The sequence below is a fragment of the Malus sylvestris genome, chromosome 14 (assembly GCF_916048215.2).
Source record: "Malus sylvestris chromosome 14, drMalSylv7.2, whole genome shotgun sequence".
In the NCBI taxonomy this organism is placed as follows: Eukaryota; Viridiplantae; Streptophyta; class Magnoliopsida; order Rosales; family Rosaceae; genus Malus; species Malus sylvestris.
Window position 1 is genome coordinate 18,105,212 of NC_062273.1, and position 19,658 is coordinate 18,124,869.

Genomic DNA, 19,658 nt, shown 5'->3' on the forward strand with positions numbered 1-19,658 from the left:
CTTAACCTTTGGAGAGAAGTGTTGGAATCTAAAGGTCTTCGCCTAAGCCGATCAAAGACAGAATATATGGAGTGCAAGTTCAGTGCAAATGGAGGCCAAAACGAGTTAGGGGTGAGGATCGGAGATCAAGAAATACCAAAGAGCGACCGTTTTCGTTACCTAGGATCTATCTTGCAAAAGAACGGAGAATTAGATGGAGATCTCAACCATAGAATACAAGCTGGATGGATGAAGTGGAAGAGTGCATCCGGCGTGTTGTGTGACCGCCGTATGCCACTGAAGCTCAAGGGAAAATTTTATAGGACGGCAATAAGGCCGGCGATGCTGTATGGCACAGAATGTTGGGCGGTGAAACATCAACACGTACACAAAATGGGTGTAGCGGAGATGAGGATGCTTCGTTGGATGTGTGGGCACACGAGAAAGGATAAGATTAGGAATGAGGATATCCGGGGTAAAGTAGGAGTAGCCGAAATTGAAGGAAAGATGAGAGAAAATCGGTTACGGTGGTTTGGACATGTGCAAAGAAGGCCTACTGACGCTCCGATTAGAAGATGCGACTATGGGACAGAGGTTCAGGGCCGAAGGGGTAGAGGAAGACCTAGGAAAACTTTGGAAGAGACTCTAAGAAAAGACTTAGAGTACTTGGATCTAACGAAGGACATGACACAGGATCGAGCACAATGGCGTTCTAAGATTCATATAGCCGATCCCACTCAGTGACTTGGATTTTCCAAGTCTCCAACCAAGAAGTTTTCCTCACTCGGGAAATTAAGGGAACACTACCCCAACCTACATGCTCCACTCAGAAAGCTTCAACATACAAGCTTCAACAAAAGAAAATTCAAAGAACTTAGCGAAGAAGGCTTTGGTGTATTTAACACAATACGTTGAAATGAAGGAAAGCTTATTTATTGATATCCCCGATAAGCTACAAATATGTACATATACATGAGTCAAAATAAACACACAAGAGGGAGCCTTCACAAAGGTTGCTTAGGAGAAGTCTCAGCAGTCGGTAGAGCCCCAGAAAGAGAAGGCACCGGAGGGGGATCATTTGGAGCCTCAGTACTGGACAGAACCCTAGGAGGAGGAGGCATCAGAGGTTGATCATTTGGAGCTTCATTACGCGGTACAGCCCCAGAAGACGAAGGCAATAAATGCCTTTGGAACAAACCCACAAATCTCTGATGATCAAGTAAAACCTGACCATCAGTTTCCTTCATCTGGTCAAGCTTCCTCTTCATGTTTGTAGCATAATCATGTGCGAGCCGGTGCAACTGTTTATTCTCATGCTTGAGCCCTCTAATCTCCTGTTTGAGACTCATCACTTCAGCCGCCAATGATTCAACTTGGCGGGTTCGAGCAAATAGGCGTTGGGCCATATTAGACACAGAACCTGCACACTGAACACTGAGAGCCAGCGAATCCTTAACAGCTAACTCATCAGACCGTTTGGAAAGTAGTCTGTTATCTTTGGGAGTGAGAAGGTTCCTGGCCACCACCGCAGCGGTCATATCATTCTTCATCACGGAATCCCCAACGGTAAGAGGACCAGTTGGGGAGACGAAGGATGGGCGCCATATGTTGTCTGGAGAAGGCGGGGCTGCCTCTTCAACAAGGTTCAAGTCAAAACGACGGTCGGAGGGGCCAGACATTTTCAAAGGTGTTGAAGAGAGAAGAGGTCGGACAAATCAAGATATTAGAAGTGCAAGAATGAAGCTTCTACTGGTGGAGATTCAAGTGTGCTTTGGAACTTAATGCCAGCCTCTATAAAAATCTGCACTCGACGGAGCTTCAGAAATCAAAGAGGCGCCTGCTCAGAAATCGAAGAGGCGTTTGCTTTCTCAAAAGTTGGGCTGCTTAGAGATCACGAGGGTTGATCTCAGAAATCGAAGAGCCGTTTGCTTTCTCAAAAGTTGGGCTGCTTAAAGACCACGAAGGCCGATCTCAGAAATCGAAGAGGCGCTCGCTTTCTCAAAAGCTGGGCTCCCTAGAGACCACGAGGGCCGATCTCAGAAATCGAAGAGGCACCTACTTTTCCAGCCTTGTCAGCACCTGTCACACGCACACTCAGCTTTGCGGAAATTATGGGCATTCTGTCAAAGACTTCTGGGGAAGTAGAAAACACATGAATCTTACTGTTCAATCACCCACTTCCCACACGCAACAATAGCTCATGGGTACCACAGATAACTTTGCCAAAGTTCTCTGCCAAAGTTGAGCACGTGAAGCTTGCAGCTCCCACTACATCGCTCTGACCAAGAAGGGTAAAAGAATAGCAAAGAAACAGCACTAACAAAGTTTAGACCCATAAATTTTGAAGGTCTAGCTACCATATTATTACCCACAAGGGTAAAGGAACAGTACCACTGCTGGATAATTGGAAAGTCCATGTATGTCAACCTCTGTGCTTCGTGGCAAGGTAGACTAGCAAACATGCCCAACCTTTACTCACATTCGAGAAAACACTCCCAATAAGATTGCTTGCTCCAAAATCGAAGAGGCACCGTCCTCCGAATCTAAAGAGCCAGACTCCTAACATGACTACTTTCTTAAAAATTGAAGAGCGGGTAAAGGAACAGTACCATTGCTGGATAATTGGAAAGTCCCTGTGTGTCAACCTCTGTGCTTCGTGGCAAGGTAGACTAGCAAACATGCCCAACCTTTACTCACATTCGAGAAAACACTCCCAACAAGATTGCTTGCTCCAAAATCGAAGAGGCACCACCCTCCGAATCTCGAGAGCCACTCTCCCAACATGATTACTTTCTCAAAAATCGAAGAGACACTGCTCCCCGAATCTCGAGAGCCAGACCCCCAGCATGATTGCTTTCTCAAAAATCGGTGAGGCACCGTTCTCCGAATCAATCGAAGAGGCGCTCGCTTTCTCAAAAGCTGGGCTGCTCAGAGACCACGAGGGCCGATCTCAGAAATCGAAGAGGCACCTACTTTTCTAGCCTTGTCAGCACCTGTCACACGCACACTCAGCTTGGCAGAAATTATGGGCATTTTGTCGAAGACTTCTGGTGAAGTAGAAAGCACATGAATCTTACTGTTCAATCACCCACTTCCCACACGCAACAATAACTCATGGGTACCACAGATCACTTTGCCAAAGTTCTCTGCCAAAGTTGAGCACGTGAAGCTTGCAGCTCCCACTACATCGCTCTGACCAAGAAAGGTAAAAGAATAGCAAAGAAACAGCACTAACAAAGTTTAGACACATAAATTTTGAAGGTCTAGCTACCATATTATTACCCACAAGGGTAAAGGAACAGTACCACTGCTGGATAATTGGAAAGTCCCTGTGTGTCAACCTCTGTGCTTCGTGGCAAGGTAGACTAGCAAACATGCCCAACCTTTACTCACATTCGAGAAAACAGTCCCAACAAGATTGCTTGCTCCAAAATCGAAGAGGCACCGTCTTCCGAATCTCGAGAGCCAGACTCCCAACATGACTACTTTCTCAAAATCGAAGAGAGGGTAAAGGAACAGTACCATTGCTGGATAATTGGAAAGTCCCTGTGTGTCAACCTTTGTGCTTCGTGGCAAGGTAGACTAGCAAACATGTCCAACCTTTACTCACATTCGAGACAACACTCCCAACAAGATTGCTTGCTCCAAAATCGAAGAGGCACCGCCTTCCGAATCTCGAGAGCCAGACTCCCAACATGATTACTTCCTCAAAAATCGAAGAGACACTGCTCTCCGAATCTCGAGAGTCAGACCCCCAGCATGATTGCTTTCTCAAAAATCGAAGAGGCATCGTTCTCCGAATCTCGAGAGCCAGATACCACAGACCACTTTTTCAAAGTGCTCTGACAGAGTTAAAACATGTGAAACTGGCAGCTCCCACTACCGTGCTATGACCAAGCAGGGTAAAGGAATAGCATTACTACTTGTTGTTAGGGAGACTCCTATATATGTCGACCTCCATCCCCAACGGACAGGCAGACCTGCAAAAATGCTCAACCCTTCATCATATCTGAGAGGGCACTCCCAACAAAGCCTTTCGAAATATTCAGCTTTCTTTCCCCCCGATAATACCTCTGCAAACAAGCTATACTAGAGCAAGAATATCTCATATCATCAGGGTTAAAAGCAAGAGTATCTCATATCATGCTTTTTCCTTGTTTTTTCTTTTGGCCTTGTTTTTACCTGCAAGACAAGGAGAAAGAGAGCAATCAGTCAGTACTTGGAATCAAGCTTCCAGCCAGGAACTGACTGCTTGGAACCCCTTACCTGATTACTTACCTGGCATTGCTCTCGAGTACTCATCTTCATCATCTTATGTTTCCAGGGAAGATTCCGCATCTGCTTGAGGAACAGATAGGGCAAGTGCGAAGGATACAAGGAAGCATGTGGAGACAAGCGTAACAGCACACGTGCCGATACATCCATTACTCTGTCAAAAGCAAAAGTATCCCATATCAGCAGGGTGGAACGTACTCTAGATTTGATGGACTTGTTTTGACCCTCAAATTCTTCAGTCGGCCTTATACTCTGGAGGAAACCAGAAAACCCTCCAGCTCAGTTCAAGAATAAGCCTGTGGAAAGTTACTTCTTCAAAAGCAAAAGTATCTCATATCATCTCTTCTCATTTTTCTTCTCTTTATCCTTCATGCTGCTGCAAGATGGGGAGAAGGTGAACAATCAGTCGGAGCTCTGATTGCTTACCTTGTCTGTCACCTCTTTCAGCAGACCCCCTAGCTCGGCGACTTGGGGGACTCCTACTACATGGTTTGTATCGCGCTTGACCAAGCCTGAAACTACAAGTAAGCTTCAAGTGAAATTGATACATTACCTTGTGCATCTTCACCAGTTAAAGATACCACCCCTGGATGGAGGAAGAGTACTTCCAGAGAAGATGCCACATCTACCTATGAGACAGATAAGGCAAGTCAAGACGACACCACACTCCGATACTTAAAAGTTTCGTGATTACGAGATCATTATCCCACAATATTTCCTAATGTCATTTGTACTAAATCATTCACTCGTACTCACTAAAGGAGAGCTTGAACCTATGTACTTGTGTAAACCCTTCATAATTAATGAGAACTCTTCTATTCCGTGGGCGTAGCCAATCTGGGTGAACCACGTACATCTTGTGTTTGCTTTCCTATCTCTATCCATTTATATACTTATCCACACTAATGACCAGAGCAATCTAGCGAAGATCACAAAAAGCGACCGTTTTCGTTACCTAGGATCTATCTTGCAAGAGAACGGAGAATTAGATGGAGATCTCAACCATAGAATACGAGCTGGATGGAAAGAGTGCATCCGGCGTGTTGTGTGACCGTCGTAGGCCACTGAAGCTCAAGGGAAAATTTTATAGGACGGCAATAAGGCCAGCGATGTTGTATGGCAGAGAATGTTGGGTGGTGAAGCATCAACACGTACACAAAATGGGTGTAGCGGAGATGAGGATGCTTCGTGGGATGTGTGGGCACACGAGAAAGGATAAGATTGGGAATGAGGATATCCGAGGTAAAGTAGGAGTAGCCGAAATTGTAGGAAAGATGAGAGAAAATCGGCTCTGGTGATTTGGACATGTGCAAAGAAGGCCGACTGACGCTCCGGTTCGAAGATGTGACTACGGGACAGAGGTTCAGGGCCGAAGGGGTAGAGGAAGACTTAGGAAAACTTTGGAAGAGACTCTAAGAAAAGACTTAGAGTACTTGGATCTAACGGAGGGCATGACACAAAACCGAGCGCAATGGCGTTCTAGGATTCATATAGCCGACCCCACTTAGTGGGAAAAGGCTTTGTTGTTGTTGTTGTTGTTGTTGTAGGGACCAAAGTGAAGAATTATGCCATTCTCAAAGACCATTTCGGATAAAAAGCCATTTATAAATTCCAATTTCTGTCAAAATTTCAAGTTCATTTTCCTTATCCAAACAAAATGTTAAGTTCTTTTTACCAATAAACATAGTGTTTAGCTCGTCATACCAATATTTTTTGTTGTTATTGCAAATTCTCTTTTAATAATGTGGAAAGCTAAATTCATAAATCTTAAGGCTAAAAAGAGAACTATACTATGCTATTCTTAATTGATTAGTGAGTATTATTGATGGTGCACAAGTCCTTGCTTGTTCGGCGTTCTACCAACTTAGTAGTACATAAATCAGCCAAGTTGGCTTTGATTTGGTTTCTCGTTAGTTTGATATGTAATGTTCTCTTGAATGATTGCATGACTCTTGTCCAATTAAAAGGATATTTATAACATTTTTACCTGTGATTTAAACATTTTTATTCAAATTTAATGAATGAATTTCTATTGTTCGGCAAAAAAGACAAGATTAAGTACTCAAAACCCCCTAACTTTTTAGTGTCATTGCAAATTAATTTCAATTTTTTTTAACATTCCAAAAAAGTACTCAACCTATTAAAAATGTCACATTCGTTAAGCCCCAGTTAATTTTTCAAGCATAGATTATATTCAAACCCACTAATTGGGTATATCAGGGAGAATATTAAAATTAGTTGCCTCAAAATCTAAATTTTAAACATAGATTATATAATATGGAATCAAATGATCAAACAAGTGTTGAATTGAATAAAAGATGGATTTAAATTGAAATTACATTATGAGAGCAATCTCTTAACAAAGAAGAGGGTTAAGAATTCAGATGGGTTTCAAGAAGCTTGTTTTTGCATATGTGATTTCCTGTTTCGTTGATTCTCGACTCGTAAAACTTCCAGTTCTTCGGGGCAATGAAGATGATTGTAGCCGCATCATGGCAGTCTATACTATTTCAGCAACCTCCATGACCTTCTTCTGATGTTGGCAGCTTAAGTTGTAGAGTGAAGTTGGTGGTTTTGCGTTAGGTTTGGAGGTGATGGCCTAATGGGAGTGGTGGAACCGTTAGTTGGAGGAGGCAAATGCGTCCCTTGCCTTCAATTCATTTTATAAACAAAATAAGCCTAGTTAATCTAATAGATTTTTAACTGGGGTTTAACGGATGTGACATTTTCAATATGTAGGAGACTTATTTAGAATATTTAAAAAGGTTAAAACCAATTTAGAATGACATTAAAAGGTTAATCCAAAAAAATATGTTTAACAAATTAGTTAGGTAAGTTGGGTAAAGTATTACATGTGCATTAGAACTAATATGTTGAACAAATTAGTTAGGTAAGTTGGGTAAAGTATTACATGTGCATTAGAATTGTTAGTTCGTTTCCTTTCTTGTAATAATGCATATTTTCCTCATGTTAATATAAAATTAGATCTTTTTGTACGAGATTGCTTCATGGATGGTAGAAAAGCTCTTGAACATGCATAGAAATCTCGATTTGTCAAACTATAGCTAGACTCGCTTTAAATGATGTGATGATGCTGGTTTCTTTTCATTGTTTATGATTCTAAATCATTCTCTACTCAAAAGATAACTCGTTGTAATATTTTAAAAGACAAAATTATACCACGAATATGAAAAATAAATTGAAAAAAAGAAAAGAAAAATGTATTACAAAATAGGTATTCATAAATGGATTAAGTCTATATTGGTGTTTAGTTTGATCCAGGGGCCAAAAATACTTTGCCATCTCATATGATATCAAGAATGTATGAAGATGGAGATTTGTCCATCATTAATGTTTGGTCAACTACCTCCTATATTCTAGAAATAACATAATTATATGAAGAAAATTTTGATAAGAAGCTTCAGATTTAGAGTGACGTCATTTCAATAAAGCATTTCTGATAAAAAAAAAACTTATTATAAACATGTTAGAAACCTTTATTGAAACTTCAAAGCACTTGATGTTAATTTAGAAATCGCTTTTATAACATAAAAGCATTTTTAAATGCATTTGCCATATTGTTTTTCCTAAGATCATCTTCAATTCATTAAACTAAGATTCATCTCGTGTAATCAGAGAATGATGAAACATTTTTTAGATGCCAAATATACCTTCCAAAGCAATGTTGGCAGTTAATTACCACTTTTTCACTAAAAAGTTAATTCGACAATTTCTTTCTTTTTTTTTTATAAATTTTTTGTGTCATTAATTTTATTCAACGAATCATTTTAATCAAATCAATTCCTAACAATACTATAGTCGCATTTTGTTAAATCATGTGGGACCCCAAAATTTAACTCAGACACTTTGTTCTTATCATTATGATTAACATTTTCGATTTGTGTTCTTAAAAAAAAAAGATTTTAGGTTCAATTCTGGTAAAAAATAAAGAATTTAAACAACATTATTATTAGCGCATTGTGAAGCTTAACTCATTCTCATTAAGTTATATCATGTGTTAAAAAATAAAAAAGAGGTGGTGGGAGGCAGAGAGAAGTGGGTGGCGCTCCAAGGGGCACGTTGGTCCAAAGACCAACATATGGGCTGCTGCATGTGCCACCCAACATGTTATCACGGTTAAATCACGTGCCCCATCATGGGGACAATGCCGCTAGTAACCATTCGGTTTGTTCATGCCATGTCATCGACCATTGTTGGCTACATGTGCTGGAGCTACGAGCACAAATTCATGGGTTGTTTTGGGCTTGAAAGGCCCTAATACCATATACTTGGATGAGAAGCAATCCCATGGTGCCCCCAGCTGTCCTGGCCCGGGTGGGTACCCCATTCTGTCGTACTAGGTATCGCATTGAGAGAAACTCAGGTAGCTCTCCCATCAACCAAGACCAAATGCAAAGGATCTCGAGCTTTTGTGAGAGGTATGTACATATAACGTGGTTAGGCGATTCTACCCAAGTTTTTCAGGTACTTGACCTACATTCGCTACCTATTTCAAACATCATCAGGTAGCAAATATGACAACGTAAAAAATTTGGTGTAAGAGAATGAAATTGTAACTTGCAAACAAGGTTCTAAAAGACGCTAGTCACTAGTCGGGCGGCGAGCTGGGGCCTAATGATTAGGCAGCTAGGCGGATTTAAGTAAATCTATTATATTTCGTGTAAATAAGTGTCTGTTTCTACTTAAAATATATATAATTTCATTCTAAACTACAAAATAGAATGACATATATATTAGGAAGTATTGGAACATAATTAAAACATGGGAAACATGCATATAATGTGTATTCATTTAAGCATTCAACAAGTCTCTTACAATTTATTGAAAAAAAATAAAATACAAAATGAAAGTTATCTATTTTTTGTTTAAGTGAGTCGCAACTTAGGCAGTCTAGGCGGGTGCCTCAGTAGCTCTAGGCACCCTTTCTTAATTTTCAAACGCTTAGGCATTAATCGGGGCAGTGGCCAACCGCCTAGCACCTAGACAGTGCTAGGCGGGGATGTTTAGAACAATGCTTGCTAACAAAACCTGTTAATTTTACTTCTTCAAAAAAAAAAAAAAAAACCTGTTAATTTTACATTTGTGAGAAAACAATCAAATGCATGGTGGTCTTAAAATTTCAACCCTAAAGAAGAAAATAAGAATAGCAGAGGCTTCAGATTCCAATGTACTAGGTTGGATAGGTAGTAGATCATCTGCTGTTTCTTCTATCATATTATCATTCTATCTGTATAACTTGTATCCCAAGAAACAAATCAAAGGCTTCAGGTCAAATCTGAATCACATCTCATAAGTTTCAAGTTTCAACCATCTCAAACATTATCTTTGAATGGGATGATCAAAAACGAAAACAAGCTAAACCACATATAGAAAGCATGCAATAGGAATTCTTCAGTCCAAACACCCGTATATCGACTCCACACAAGGGGGCGGGACCAAAATAATGGGTGTGGGGCGTTTTGTGTGCGGTTGGACGCCACGTGGTCTGTCATCCGCAACCAAGACTTTCTCCATGTAATAGGGCAGTAAATTAAAGAAAAGGCTATTAACTCACAAGTTACATTCTCAATTTATTCTTCTTACCCTTGATATCAAATCAAATGGTGAGTGACCATGAATTCTCCATGGTCAACTGAGAGAACATTTTTGTAATGAAAGATACAATGCTAGGAAGGTTCGATGTCTTACTCAACAGATACAAACAACAAGAGCAGCAACAAAGCATTATCCCACAAGATAGGGTTTACTCAACAGATATACAACAACAACAACAACAAAGCCTTTTCCCACTAAGTAGGGTCGGCTATTACTCGACAGATATAACTCACAAAAAAGAAAAAAATTATCCTTTGATTTCATTTTTCTTCCTCTACTCTCCTCTTCTTTTTTCCTCCTTGTTCATTCTCAAACTCCGGATGTGCCCTATTTGTGGTGCTTTTCTCTGGACTTGTCAAGCACAATTGCTTCGGACATGCCTCAATTTGTATGTTGTCTCTCAATTGCATTGCAGTGCAAGGACTCCCTTGATTGAGCTGATCTTTGAGATCTTGAATTTCCTTGATCATCTCCACCTTGTCTTTCCTCTCAGCTTCGAGACTTCTTTCCAACTTCTTCACGAAACACTTCAGAGATCCAAGCAATGATTTCTGCTCGCCAATTAAGAACTCGTAGCCCTCTTTCAGCTTTTTCTTCTCCTCTTTTTCTTCTTTTAGTTTTGTCTTCAATTTTTTTGTTATGTCCTTACTCTCTATCTTTGCATTTATCCTATTCAATTTTCCTTGAGCTTCTGCAAGTCCAGCACTTGCATTTTGAACCATTTCCTCTCTATCTTCAGATCTTTTTTCCAAGCCCTCATTGTTGTTCAACCTTTCTGAAATAGTACGAACTGAGAGGAATTTCGTTTGTGTCTTCTGAGCTCGAAATTCACATCCTGATGAGGCCAGTGTATCATCTAATAGATTCTCCCCTTCTTCTCGATCTTCTTGCCCATCTATCTTAGCTTCTTCGGGTGGCATTTCCATTTCTTTTTTGTTCTTCTCCTTAAAGCTCAGCTGGACAGGTGCATTATCCAAACAAATAGGATATCAGCATCTACAAGTAATTCCTAGCAATAGTATACCGATTCCAACTACAATGTATTCTATACCTAGTGTTACGTAAATGCTAAAATATAATAACTATATACACTTCCCCAATCTCTTCGACGTCTATTTGTTCCAGTTTGAAGTGTAGTTCCCAAGTGTTCCATTTTACTAGAGCCGGTTTCTGTCCCTCCCTTCCACTGATTGGTTGTATGAGGTTAGTTCTCTCGCACAACCAAAGCTGTTAACATGAAAATAAAACGTAATTACAATCACTTATGGAGGCACTAATTACATTATAAAGTTACTATACCACAATTGTTACCGTTATGACAGCCACACATCCAGGAAGAGAATATCCCTCGGACCTCCTGGTCCGTTTTCCCAATGATTCGTGTAGAAGGTCCGCCACTGCTTTTGCCCATGAATATCTTGAAAGATTTTCTAAATCTTCACAATACTCGACTAAATTCCATGAGACGACTTGGTTTGTGTTACACAATAAGAAGGTAGCGCAAAGTTCTATTAGAATCAGGCGTGCAACATCCTCTGCATCTGTTTCTCTCTGCCCTTTTATTGCTGCTTCCAAGGCATTATCCACCAACTTCTCGTACAATATTGTTTCTTCCTCGAAACACCTTTTGGTAAAATCTGATATGTGTTTCGTTGTTCCTTTTAATTGTACTTCTTGACCTTCCCGTGGAAGCCCCAAAATTTCAACGTCTTCAGTTGTCAACGATGCAGATGTAGTACCAAACTCAAAACTCATTGTTTCGGCGTTATAGCACTTCATGATGTTTCCAATGCCGGCTTTCGATTTCTTGCATTGGTCTTCAGAAATCAGACCATTATAGAATGCCGATATTAACGGCCAAAATGGAGTTTGTTGAAGCAACTCCAAATGCCCTTCAGTCAAGTGTTCCCTAACTCGCTGCATCGTATTAAAAAATGATATCATATTACAGCGGTATCGCACCTGATCTCCTCTTACCCTCGTCCAACTTCCCATATTCCTCTTTTCCATTTTCTTGTTTTCCATGTTCTTGTTCTTCATCTTATTTGTGTCCCGGTCTGTAACCTATATATATATATAGATGTGCATTACAAGCACGTAGTTTTAACACAAGAAAGTCAAAATATATTTTAACTCTTCTTTCTTAAGGATCCGTAAGGAAACAAAATAGACAAATACAATATTTCAGAAAAATAAATTGACAACCATTTGAGTGATATATAGTGTCCGATTTTAGTTGCTTTTTGCAATAGCGGTCATTGAGGGACAACCTAAAAATTAGACACCGGTTGAGATAATTGAAATATAATATAGGATGATCCCTAAAAAGTGTCCAGCAAATAAATTTTATTCAGATGAATACCTCATAGTGAAACTACATATATGTCGAAATTTAAAATTGGGTTTACATTTTACACCATCGAGGTTTGGGGGTAATTTCAAAACGAGCTATGAGGTTCTAATTTTTCACATTACACCTCAACCCTTTTACATTAGTCCAATCTACACCTTTTGATAGGTTTATTATCTAGTCAACCATTAACTGCTCATGTATCCGGAGCACTCATATTGCAGACCCACTAACCGTGCCACAAGAAAACACATTGAGGACATTTTAGGGGTGGGTCCCTCACTTCCAAGTCATTAGTGAATGGTTGACCTATTATAAAAGGTGTAAATTCGTTGAATATCAAAACGGTGTATCATGAAAAAATTGGAGCCTCGTGACCTATTGTGAAATTAATTCTAAAATCCGATGGTGTAAAACGTACTTAGCTCTTAAAATTCCAACATATTTATATAGAAATCAGACTACAATCACAAAGGCAGAATCATCAAACTTAAGTCGACAATAAAAAATATAAACCCCGGATTAGTTAAAATTAACCAATTAAGCAACAAAATTTCAAGCATTAAACTCTCGTAATTAGCATAACTTAAATTGTAAATATTATATAATTCTTTAATCCAAATTACCTGAAATATGCAGACCTCCATTTCCTTCAACAGAAGCAGAGCTTACTTCACTGATATTATTATTTGCAGTGCTATCCTGATCGATTGCTGTCAAACGCTCATTCCTCCGCACTAGTTCGAGCGGCTCTAGTGGCTTTTCCACTACTTCTTTATTACTTTGCTTCTTCTTGCCCTTCTTAAAAGCTCAGCTGGACAGGTGCATTATCCAAACAAATAGGATATCAACATCTACAAGCAATTCTAGCAATAGTGAAAACCATTTACAGCTACGTAGTATACAATATACTTACCCCAATATCTGCGACGTCTATTTCTCCCAGTTTAAAGTGTAGTTCCCACACGCTCCATTTTACGATAGCTGGTTTTTGTCCCTCCCTTCCCTTGATTGGTTGTATAAGGTTAGTACTCTCACACAGCCAAAGCTGTTAGGATGAAAATAAGTAATTACAATCACGTATGAAGGCACTGGTTACAATATAGAGTTATTATACGATAGTGTAAGTTACTTACCATTATCACAACCACACATCCAGGAACAGAATATCCGTTGGACTTCCTGGTCCGTTTTCCCAATGACTCGTGTAGAAAGTCAGCCACTGCTTTTGCCCATGAATATCTTGAAATATTTTCTAAATCATCACAATACTTTACTAAATTCCATGAAACAACGTGGTTTGTGTTACACAGTAAGGTCGCGCATAGTTCTATTACAATCAGGCGTGCAACATCCTCTACATCTGTTTTTCTCTTCCCTTTTATTGCTGCGTCCAAAGCATCATCCACCATCTTTTTGAGCAATAAAGTTTCTTCCTCGAAATACCTTTTGGTAAAATCTGATATGTGCTTCTGTTTTCCCTTTAGTTGTCGTACTTCTTGACCTTCTAGTGGAAGCCCCAAAATTTCAGCAACATCTTCAGTTGTCAACGATGCAGATGTAGTACCAAACTCAAAACCCATTGTTTCGGCATTGTAGCACTTGATGATGTTTCCGATGTCAGTGTTCGATTTCTTGCATTGATCTTCAGAAATCGCACCACTGTAAAATGCTGATATTAATGGCCAAAATGGAGTTTGTTGAAGCAACTCCAAGTGCCCTTCAGTCAAGTGTTCCTTAACTCGCTGCATTGTACTGAAAAATGATATCATATTACATCTGTATTGTACTTGATCTCCCCTTACCCTCTTCAAGCTTCCGATTTTCTTCTTTTCCATGTTCTTGCTCTTCATCTGCTCCTTTGCCACCGCTCTGTTACCTATATATACATATATATTCATAACGAGCCAAGTTTTAAAAACATGAAAGTCGAAATATATATTTTTAACTCTTCTTTCTCAGATCCCTAACAGAGCAAAATAACGAACACAGTATTAGAACTGACATGTGACAACCATTCGAGAGATTTAACAGTTTTGGGTTGTAGTGACTTTTTCAACAATGATCTTTGAGAGACAACCTAAAACTAGATGATGGTTGAGATCAGCGATGGAGCTAGGATTTTGTTCTCAGGTAGACTACGACTCTAGGCTACATAACCTGTTAAAGGAGCCTCCTAATATTGTCTCTCACATTCTCGACTAAAATATACATACATGTACTTTGGGAGGCATAATGAAATCTTAATGAACAAAACCCAACGGCACGAGTAAATTTTATTAGTAAGTAACAAATATATATGTACTTTGGGAGGCATAATGAGCCTTCCCTCAAAATGAATACAAACACATACGACAAATGCAAGAAACAAACATACGATGCAAATACGTACAACAAAAACTACTAAAATAAAATCTTAATATAATGAGAATACTTCAAAGACTCAAACGATTTTACAAAGGGTATTGATTTTTACCTCGTGCACTCCTGTTAATTTTGACCGTTGATTTTACTTTAACCGTTGAATCTAACAACTACAAAACTACACAGGTGTGTATGATGAGAGAAAAAGTGTGTTAAAATCATTTCCCCAGCTCAACAAACATAAACAACCTCGTACAATCCTCAATTACAAACTAAATTAAGTGAAACACACGAAGTACTAAAGCCACTCAATACTTGGTGACAATATTAAAAGCTTGTCAACACTTACTCGGTTGAGCTGATTTGACTAAATCATTACAACTACTAAAAAAAGAATATCGCTTTTCAAAATCTCACTTGGGCTGCAACCTCAAATATATCCGTCCACGGTTGAGATTATTGAAATATAATATGAAATTAGCCCTACAAGGTGTCCGTCAAATAACTTTTATACAATCGGATACCTCAACATCCACATTTAACCTTTCAACATATTTATATGGAAATCAGACTACAAAATTAACACAACTCCCTGACTAATCAAAATTAACAAAAATTTGAAGCACTAAACTTAAAATTAATATGAAAATAATACAAATATCTTAATCCAAATTAATTACATGAAATTGGCAGACCTCAATCCCCTTTTCCAGAAGCAGAGCTTACTCCACTGCTACCATCGATTGCAGCAGCCAAAAGGTTGCATCTTCTTCTTTGCATGTTCGTCCCAGGCTCCGAAATTACCACATTGCCCTCGTCTTTCGCCGGACGTTTTGTCCGTTCACAGCCTCTGTCCTGGCCATAAGGGAAAGCTTGACCCTCAGCTCCTCCTCTGCTTTGAGCTTTTCCAGCCGCTCGAACTCGTACTTTTCCTCCATCAATGCCTTTTCGTACCTCTGCTGCTCGATTTCTCCCTTCAGTCTCGCTTCTCTCACCGCCAAAGCCTCTTCGATTGGGGTGAAATCCTCCGGCCGAGATGCCGTTCTCAGCGCCAAAAACAGTTCTGAAACGCTCCGGCTTTCGGCTGCTTCGGCCTCATCGCAGTCTTTAGAATTGCTTCGTTTCCCGATCAACATTTTGAGGCTTGGAAATCCGAAACGGAACCGAGCTGAAGACGTCTCCGAAACAGAGTGATTTGAAAAGATGAGCGGAGAAAGCGATTATGGTTTCCCTGGTTCCCTGTGCCATTTTTCTACTTAGAGCAAATCCATCCCTGTGGACTTTGCGCCAGCAGCCAGCGCATTTATCCACTCAAATGAACAGTAATAGACTGGAGTGAACAGTAATAGGCCAAGGCATCTCCACCCCTAAAAAAATGCGCTGGCACCCAGCGCATTTATTTGGTGTGTTTTTTTTTTAAGTTTATTTCGGATAAGATTTTTAACCCATTTAAAATAAAGAATAAAAAAATAAAATAGTTTTAATTTCGGATAGGATTTTTAACCAATCTCGTCACGCCACGTGTCATTATCTGAACGTACTATTTTGTGAATAGATTTCCGATATTATTTTCAACCAATCCCGACACGCCACGTGTCACTTCCATGGTACAATAATTTAGCCAAGATTTCGATAAGATTTTCAACCAATCACGTCATGCCATGTGTCATTATCCGAACGTACTATTTTGTGGATAGATTTTCGATAATATTCTCGACCAATCCTGACACGCCACGTGTCACTTCCGGTTTACAATAATTTAGCCAAGATTTCGATAAGATTTTCAACCAATCACGTAGTGCCACGTGGCATTGTCCAGAACCTCATCCTTTCTTTTTTTGTCCATATAAACCCTACATCCCTACATCCATCCTCACACCAAGCTCAATCATTCTTTTTAGCTCAGAATCCTTGTTCATCATTTTCAAATCTTGAGTTCTTATTACAATGTCTTCTTCAAGAAGGGTGTATAAGCAGTTGCAAGAGCAACAACAAAGGTTGTTGGCACAACAGGCAGAATTGGCCAATCTCGAGGAAGGTGGATGTGGAGATGAGGCTTTCTTCATGGAGGAGGATGAGGATGATCACCATAGAAGGCAGAAGGCCTCACATTCCCGCCGTGTCATGGAAGCCGTGGGTCAGATAGCCAAACCAAGACGTGTTGCAAACCTCGATAGAAAAAGGGAAAAAAGAGGTAAAAATCTATTGGAAGATTATTTTATTCCCAATAGCATATTCCCTGATCATGTTTTTAGACGGCGTTTTAGAATGCAACGACATGGGTCTCGGGCACTTGTTCAGCCGTCCCTTCCGTGTCTTGAAATGTGTCGGCTTCTTGTTCGGCCATATCTGGTTCTGGAGAACTATGTAGACCCATACCGTGCATGACAACTTCTGGACCAGTTGCCACAATTTTGTATTTAGGGCAATCTTTGACAATTTGCCAACATTCCAATCTATTGAATGATTTGTTCCCGTTCTTTGAATTGTAGAATGCTTGAGCTTGTAGTGTCTATAAAAAAGTGGGATAACATAGTGTTAAAAAATGCGGGTGTAACACAAATAAATAAATTCAAAATATTAATACGGGTGGAATGCATATAAATTACATAAAAATGACATAAGAAATTAAATAAAAATGACATAAGAAATTAAATAAAAATTACATAAGAAATTAAATAAAAATTACATAAGAAATAAGATAAAAATTACATACGAAATTAAATAAATCAAAATATTAATGTGAGTGGAATGCATATAAATAAATAAAAATATTGTCACCTGATCCGCTAAACTTGTCCCACTACAGAGGTTACCGGAAGCATGAGAGATGGCGTTTTTCCAACAAGTAAATGATGCGTTGAGTTTTTTCCAACGACCTTGAAGACCTTGACTAGTTCTGGCGTTTTCTCCATGTACATCACAAAACGCTTTCGTAATTTTACTCCACATCTCTCGCTTATCCATCTCATTACCCGTAATCGGATCATGAGTAGTGTGAACCCAACATTCACACAACGTAACATCTTCAATGAGCTTCCACGAAGACATTTTTTTCTCTTAAAGTGTAGAAAATATTGAAATGTAGATAGTATAGAAAGTGTAGAAAATATTGGAATGTGGTGTAAAGGTAGAAGATGAGGGTTAGGTATTTATAGGAAAAAAAATTAACATTTTTCAAAATTTTCTGTAATTTTTTTAAAATTTTCTGTATTTTTTAATAAATTTTATGTATTTTTTAATAATTTTTAATGAATTTTAATATAGTTAATTAATCTGGACCGTTGGATTTGAAAAATATTCAAATCCAAGAGCTAGGGAGTTGCCACGTGGCCAACGGTCATATTTCTGACCGTTGGGCCCTTTTTTTTTTTTTAATTTACTTTTTGTGAAAAAAACGTGGACCGTTGATCTTTGATCCGACGGTCTAGTTTAAAAGTAAAATTTAAAATTTTTTTACCGTTGGAAATCCAACGGTTTAGAAAACTAGCCGTTGGAAATCCAACGGCAGAGAGGTAGCCACGTCGCAACTCGGGGGGGGGGGGGGACTGACAGCGCCTGCACGCGGGCCCCGGCGTCTGAAAGCTTGTCGGGCACTCGCCAAACGGCTGCGTGAAGTGCACGCGCCAGGCTTCTTCCCCGGCTTCTGTCTCAGTCTCTTTTGGGCTGGGCTCTTGCCCAGCTCGGGCTGGGTACCAGTCAGTTTGTTGGGGTGGACTTGATTGACAGAGGCCTGGCTTGGTTTTTGGACTGGAGGCTGGGACATTTGGTCCCCGGTGGAATTGCTCTTAGCGATGCTGAGCGTCAAGAGTGGATATATGAGTGAACAAGATCGTGCCACGTTTTGCTTACTTGAATGATCGTGCGGCTATAATCGTTTTGATAAATTTTTTTTTTTTCTGTAACGGTTCCTGGTGAGTTATATTTGTTTAGATATTTTGTTACAAAATAAAATAGGAGAAGAAAATTAAGAACATAAAGAAATTTCATTTTTTTAAGGAAAGAAATTTCGCTTAAAAGAAAAAAAAAAAAAAAAACTTCATTCAGTGCGAACTATTTTCCTTTTTTGGATTCGGCTACTCTTCTAATCCATGTCAAGGGGAGGGGATTCCAATTTTGAACTTGGATGAGTTGGACATAGGAGGAAACATACGGCTTTAGCCAACTTCGCACCAACCTGCAAACCTAACTCTATCTACAACTTCGCGCCAACTTCGCAAACGTAACTCTACATACAACGGAAACTATTTAATTAGTGTTTGATATAGATAGTAACTTAATATTTGAACACCCTTTTATAATTACGCTCATGTTGGTAAACATGGGATTCAGATCATCTTCGTCTCTAAAGCTTTCTGTTAAGATCATCTAATTCAAGTTGTTTATTCACGTACAACAATAATATAACCATAAAGAAAAAGGTCTCAATACTATTTGAATTCATCTAAAAACGGTCATTTATTTTGAACTGCACCAACTAAAAATGAATGTTACATACAATTTTGTAGTAAGTTAAGATCATTTACAATTGAAATCTTTCGTTTGATTCTTCATGTCAAACATAAAAAAAACAAAAAAAATTAGTGTTTCAATTAATACACATGTACAATTAATACAATTACGAGGGTGAGTTGTGTCCTAATCACTTAGGAGGATCCTCGGATTCTCTTTGTGAGGATCCTGGAGATCCTCTAATTACATCCATTCATCGTATATCGTGCGATCATAAATCATTATAATTTTTTTTTTAATTGAATATAAACCGTACTTGATAAAAACTGACTATACGATGTATGATCAATAGCGGAGCTAGGAATTTTTTACCAAGTGGGCTAGTTTAAAATTTTAAATCTTTTTAAATAAAGAAACTTGATACCCTATTTCCCATAGTATTAGCTAGCTTAAAAAAATTCACAAGGTGAGCCAAAAACGTGTTAAAATTAAACAAATCCAAATTTGTACAGGTACAAGAAGCGATGAGAAAAATAATGTAAGAAAAAGAGATGATTTGCAAACTGTATTATATAATTTTATATAGTTAAACCTAGAGAATTCGAATTAGCGACTAAATATT

General features: G+C 39.0%; 1 protein-coding gene and 1 pseudogene across 2 annotated transcripts in view; both read right to left on the reverse strand.

Annotated features, from left to right (window-relative positions):
* Window positions 1-896: 896 nt before the first annotated feature.
* LOC126600215 (uncharacterized) overlaps window positions 897-19,658 on the reverse strand; it is a 46,806-nt gene continuing 28,044 nt past the window's right edge. The window contains exons 2-3 of one of the 2 annotated variants that reach the window (XM_050266780.1): window positions 2,625-2,948; window positions 897-2,406 (exon numbers count right to left, since the gene is read on the reverse strand). In XM_050266780.1, the coding sequence (XP_050122737.1) occupies window positions 984-1,658 (675 nt within the window). In that variant the 5' untranslated portion in view covers window positions 1,659-2,406; window positions 2,625-2,948 and the 3' untranslated portion in view covers window positions 897-983. The remainder of the gene's footprint in view (window positions 2,407-2,624; window positions 2,949-19,658) is intronic. The other variant, XM_050266781.1, reaches the window with a different exon arrangement.
* On the reverse strand, window positions 9,833-15,860 carry LOC126599075 (uncharacterized; annotated as a pseudogene).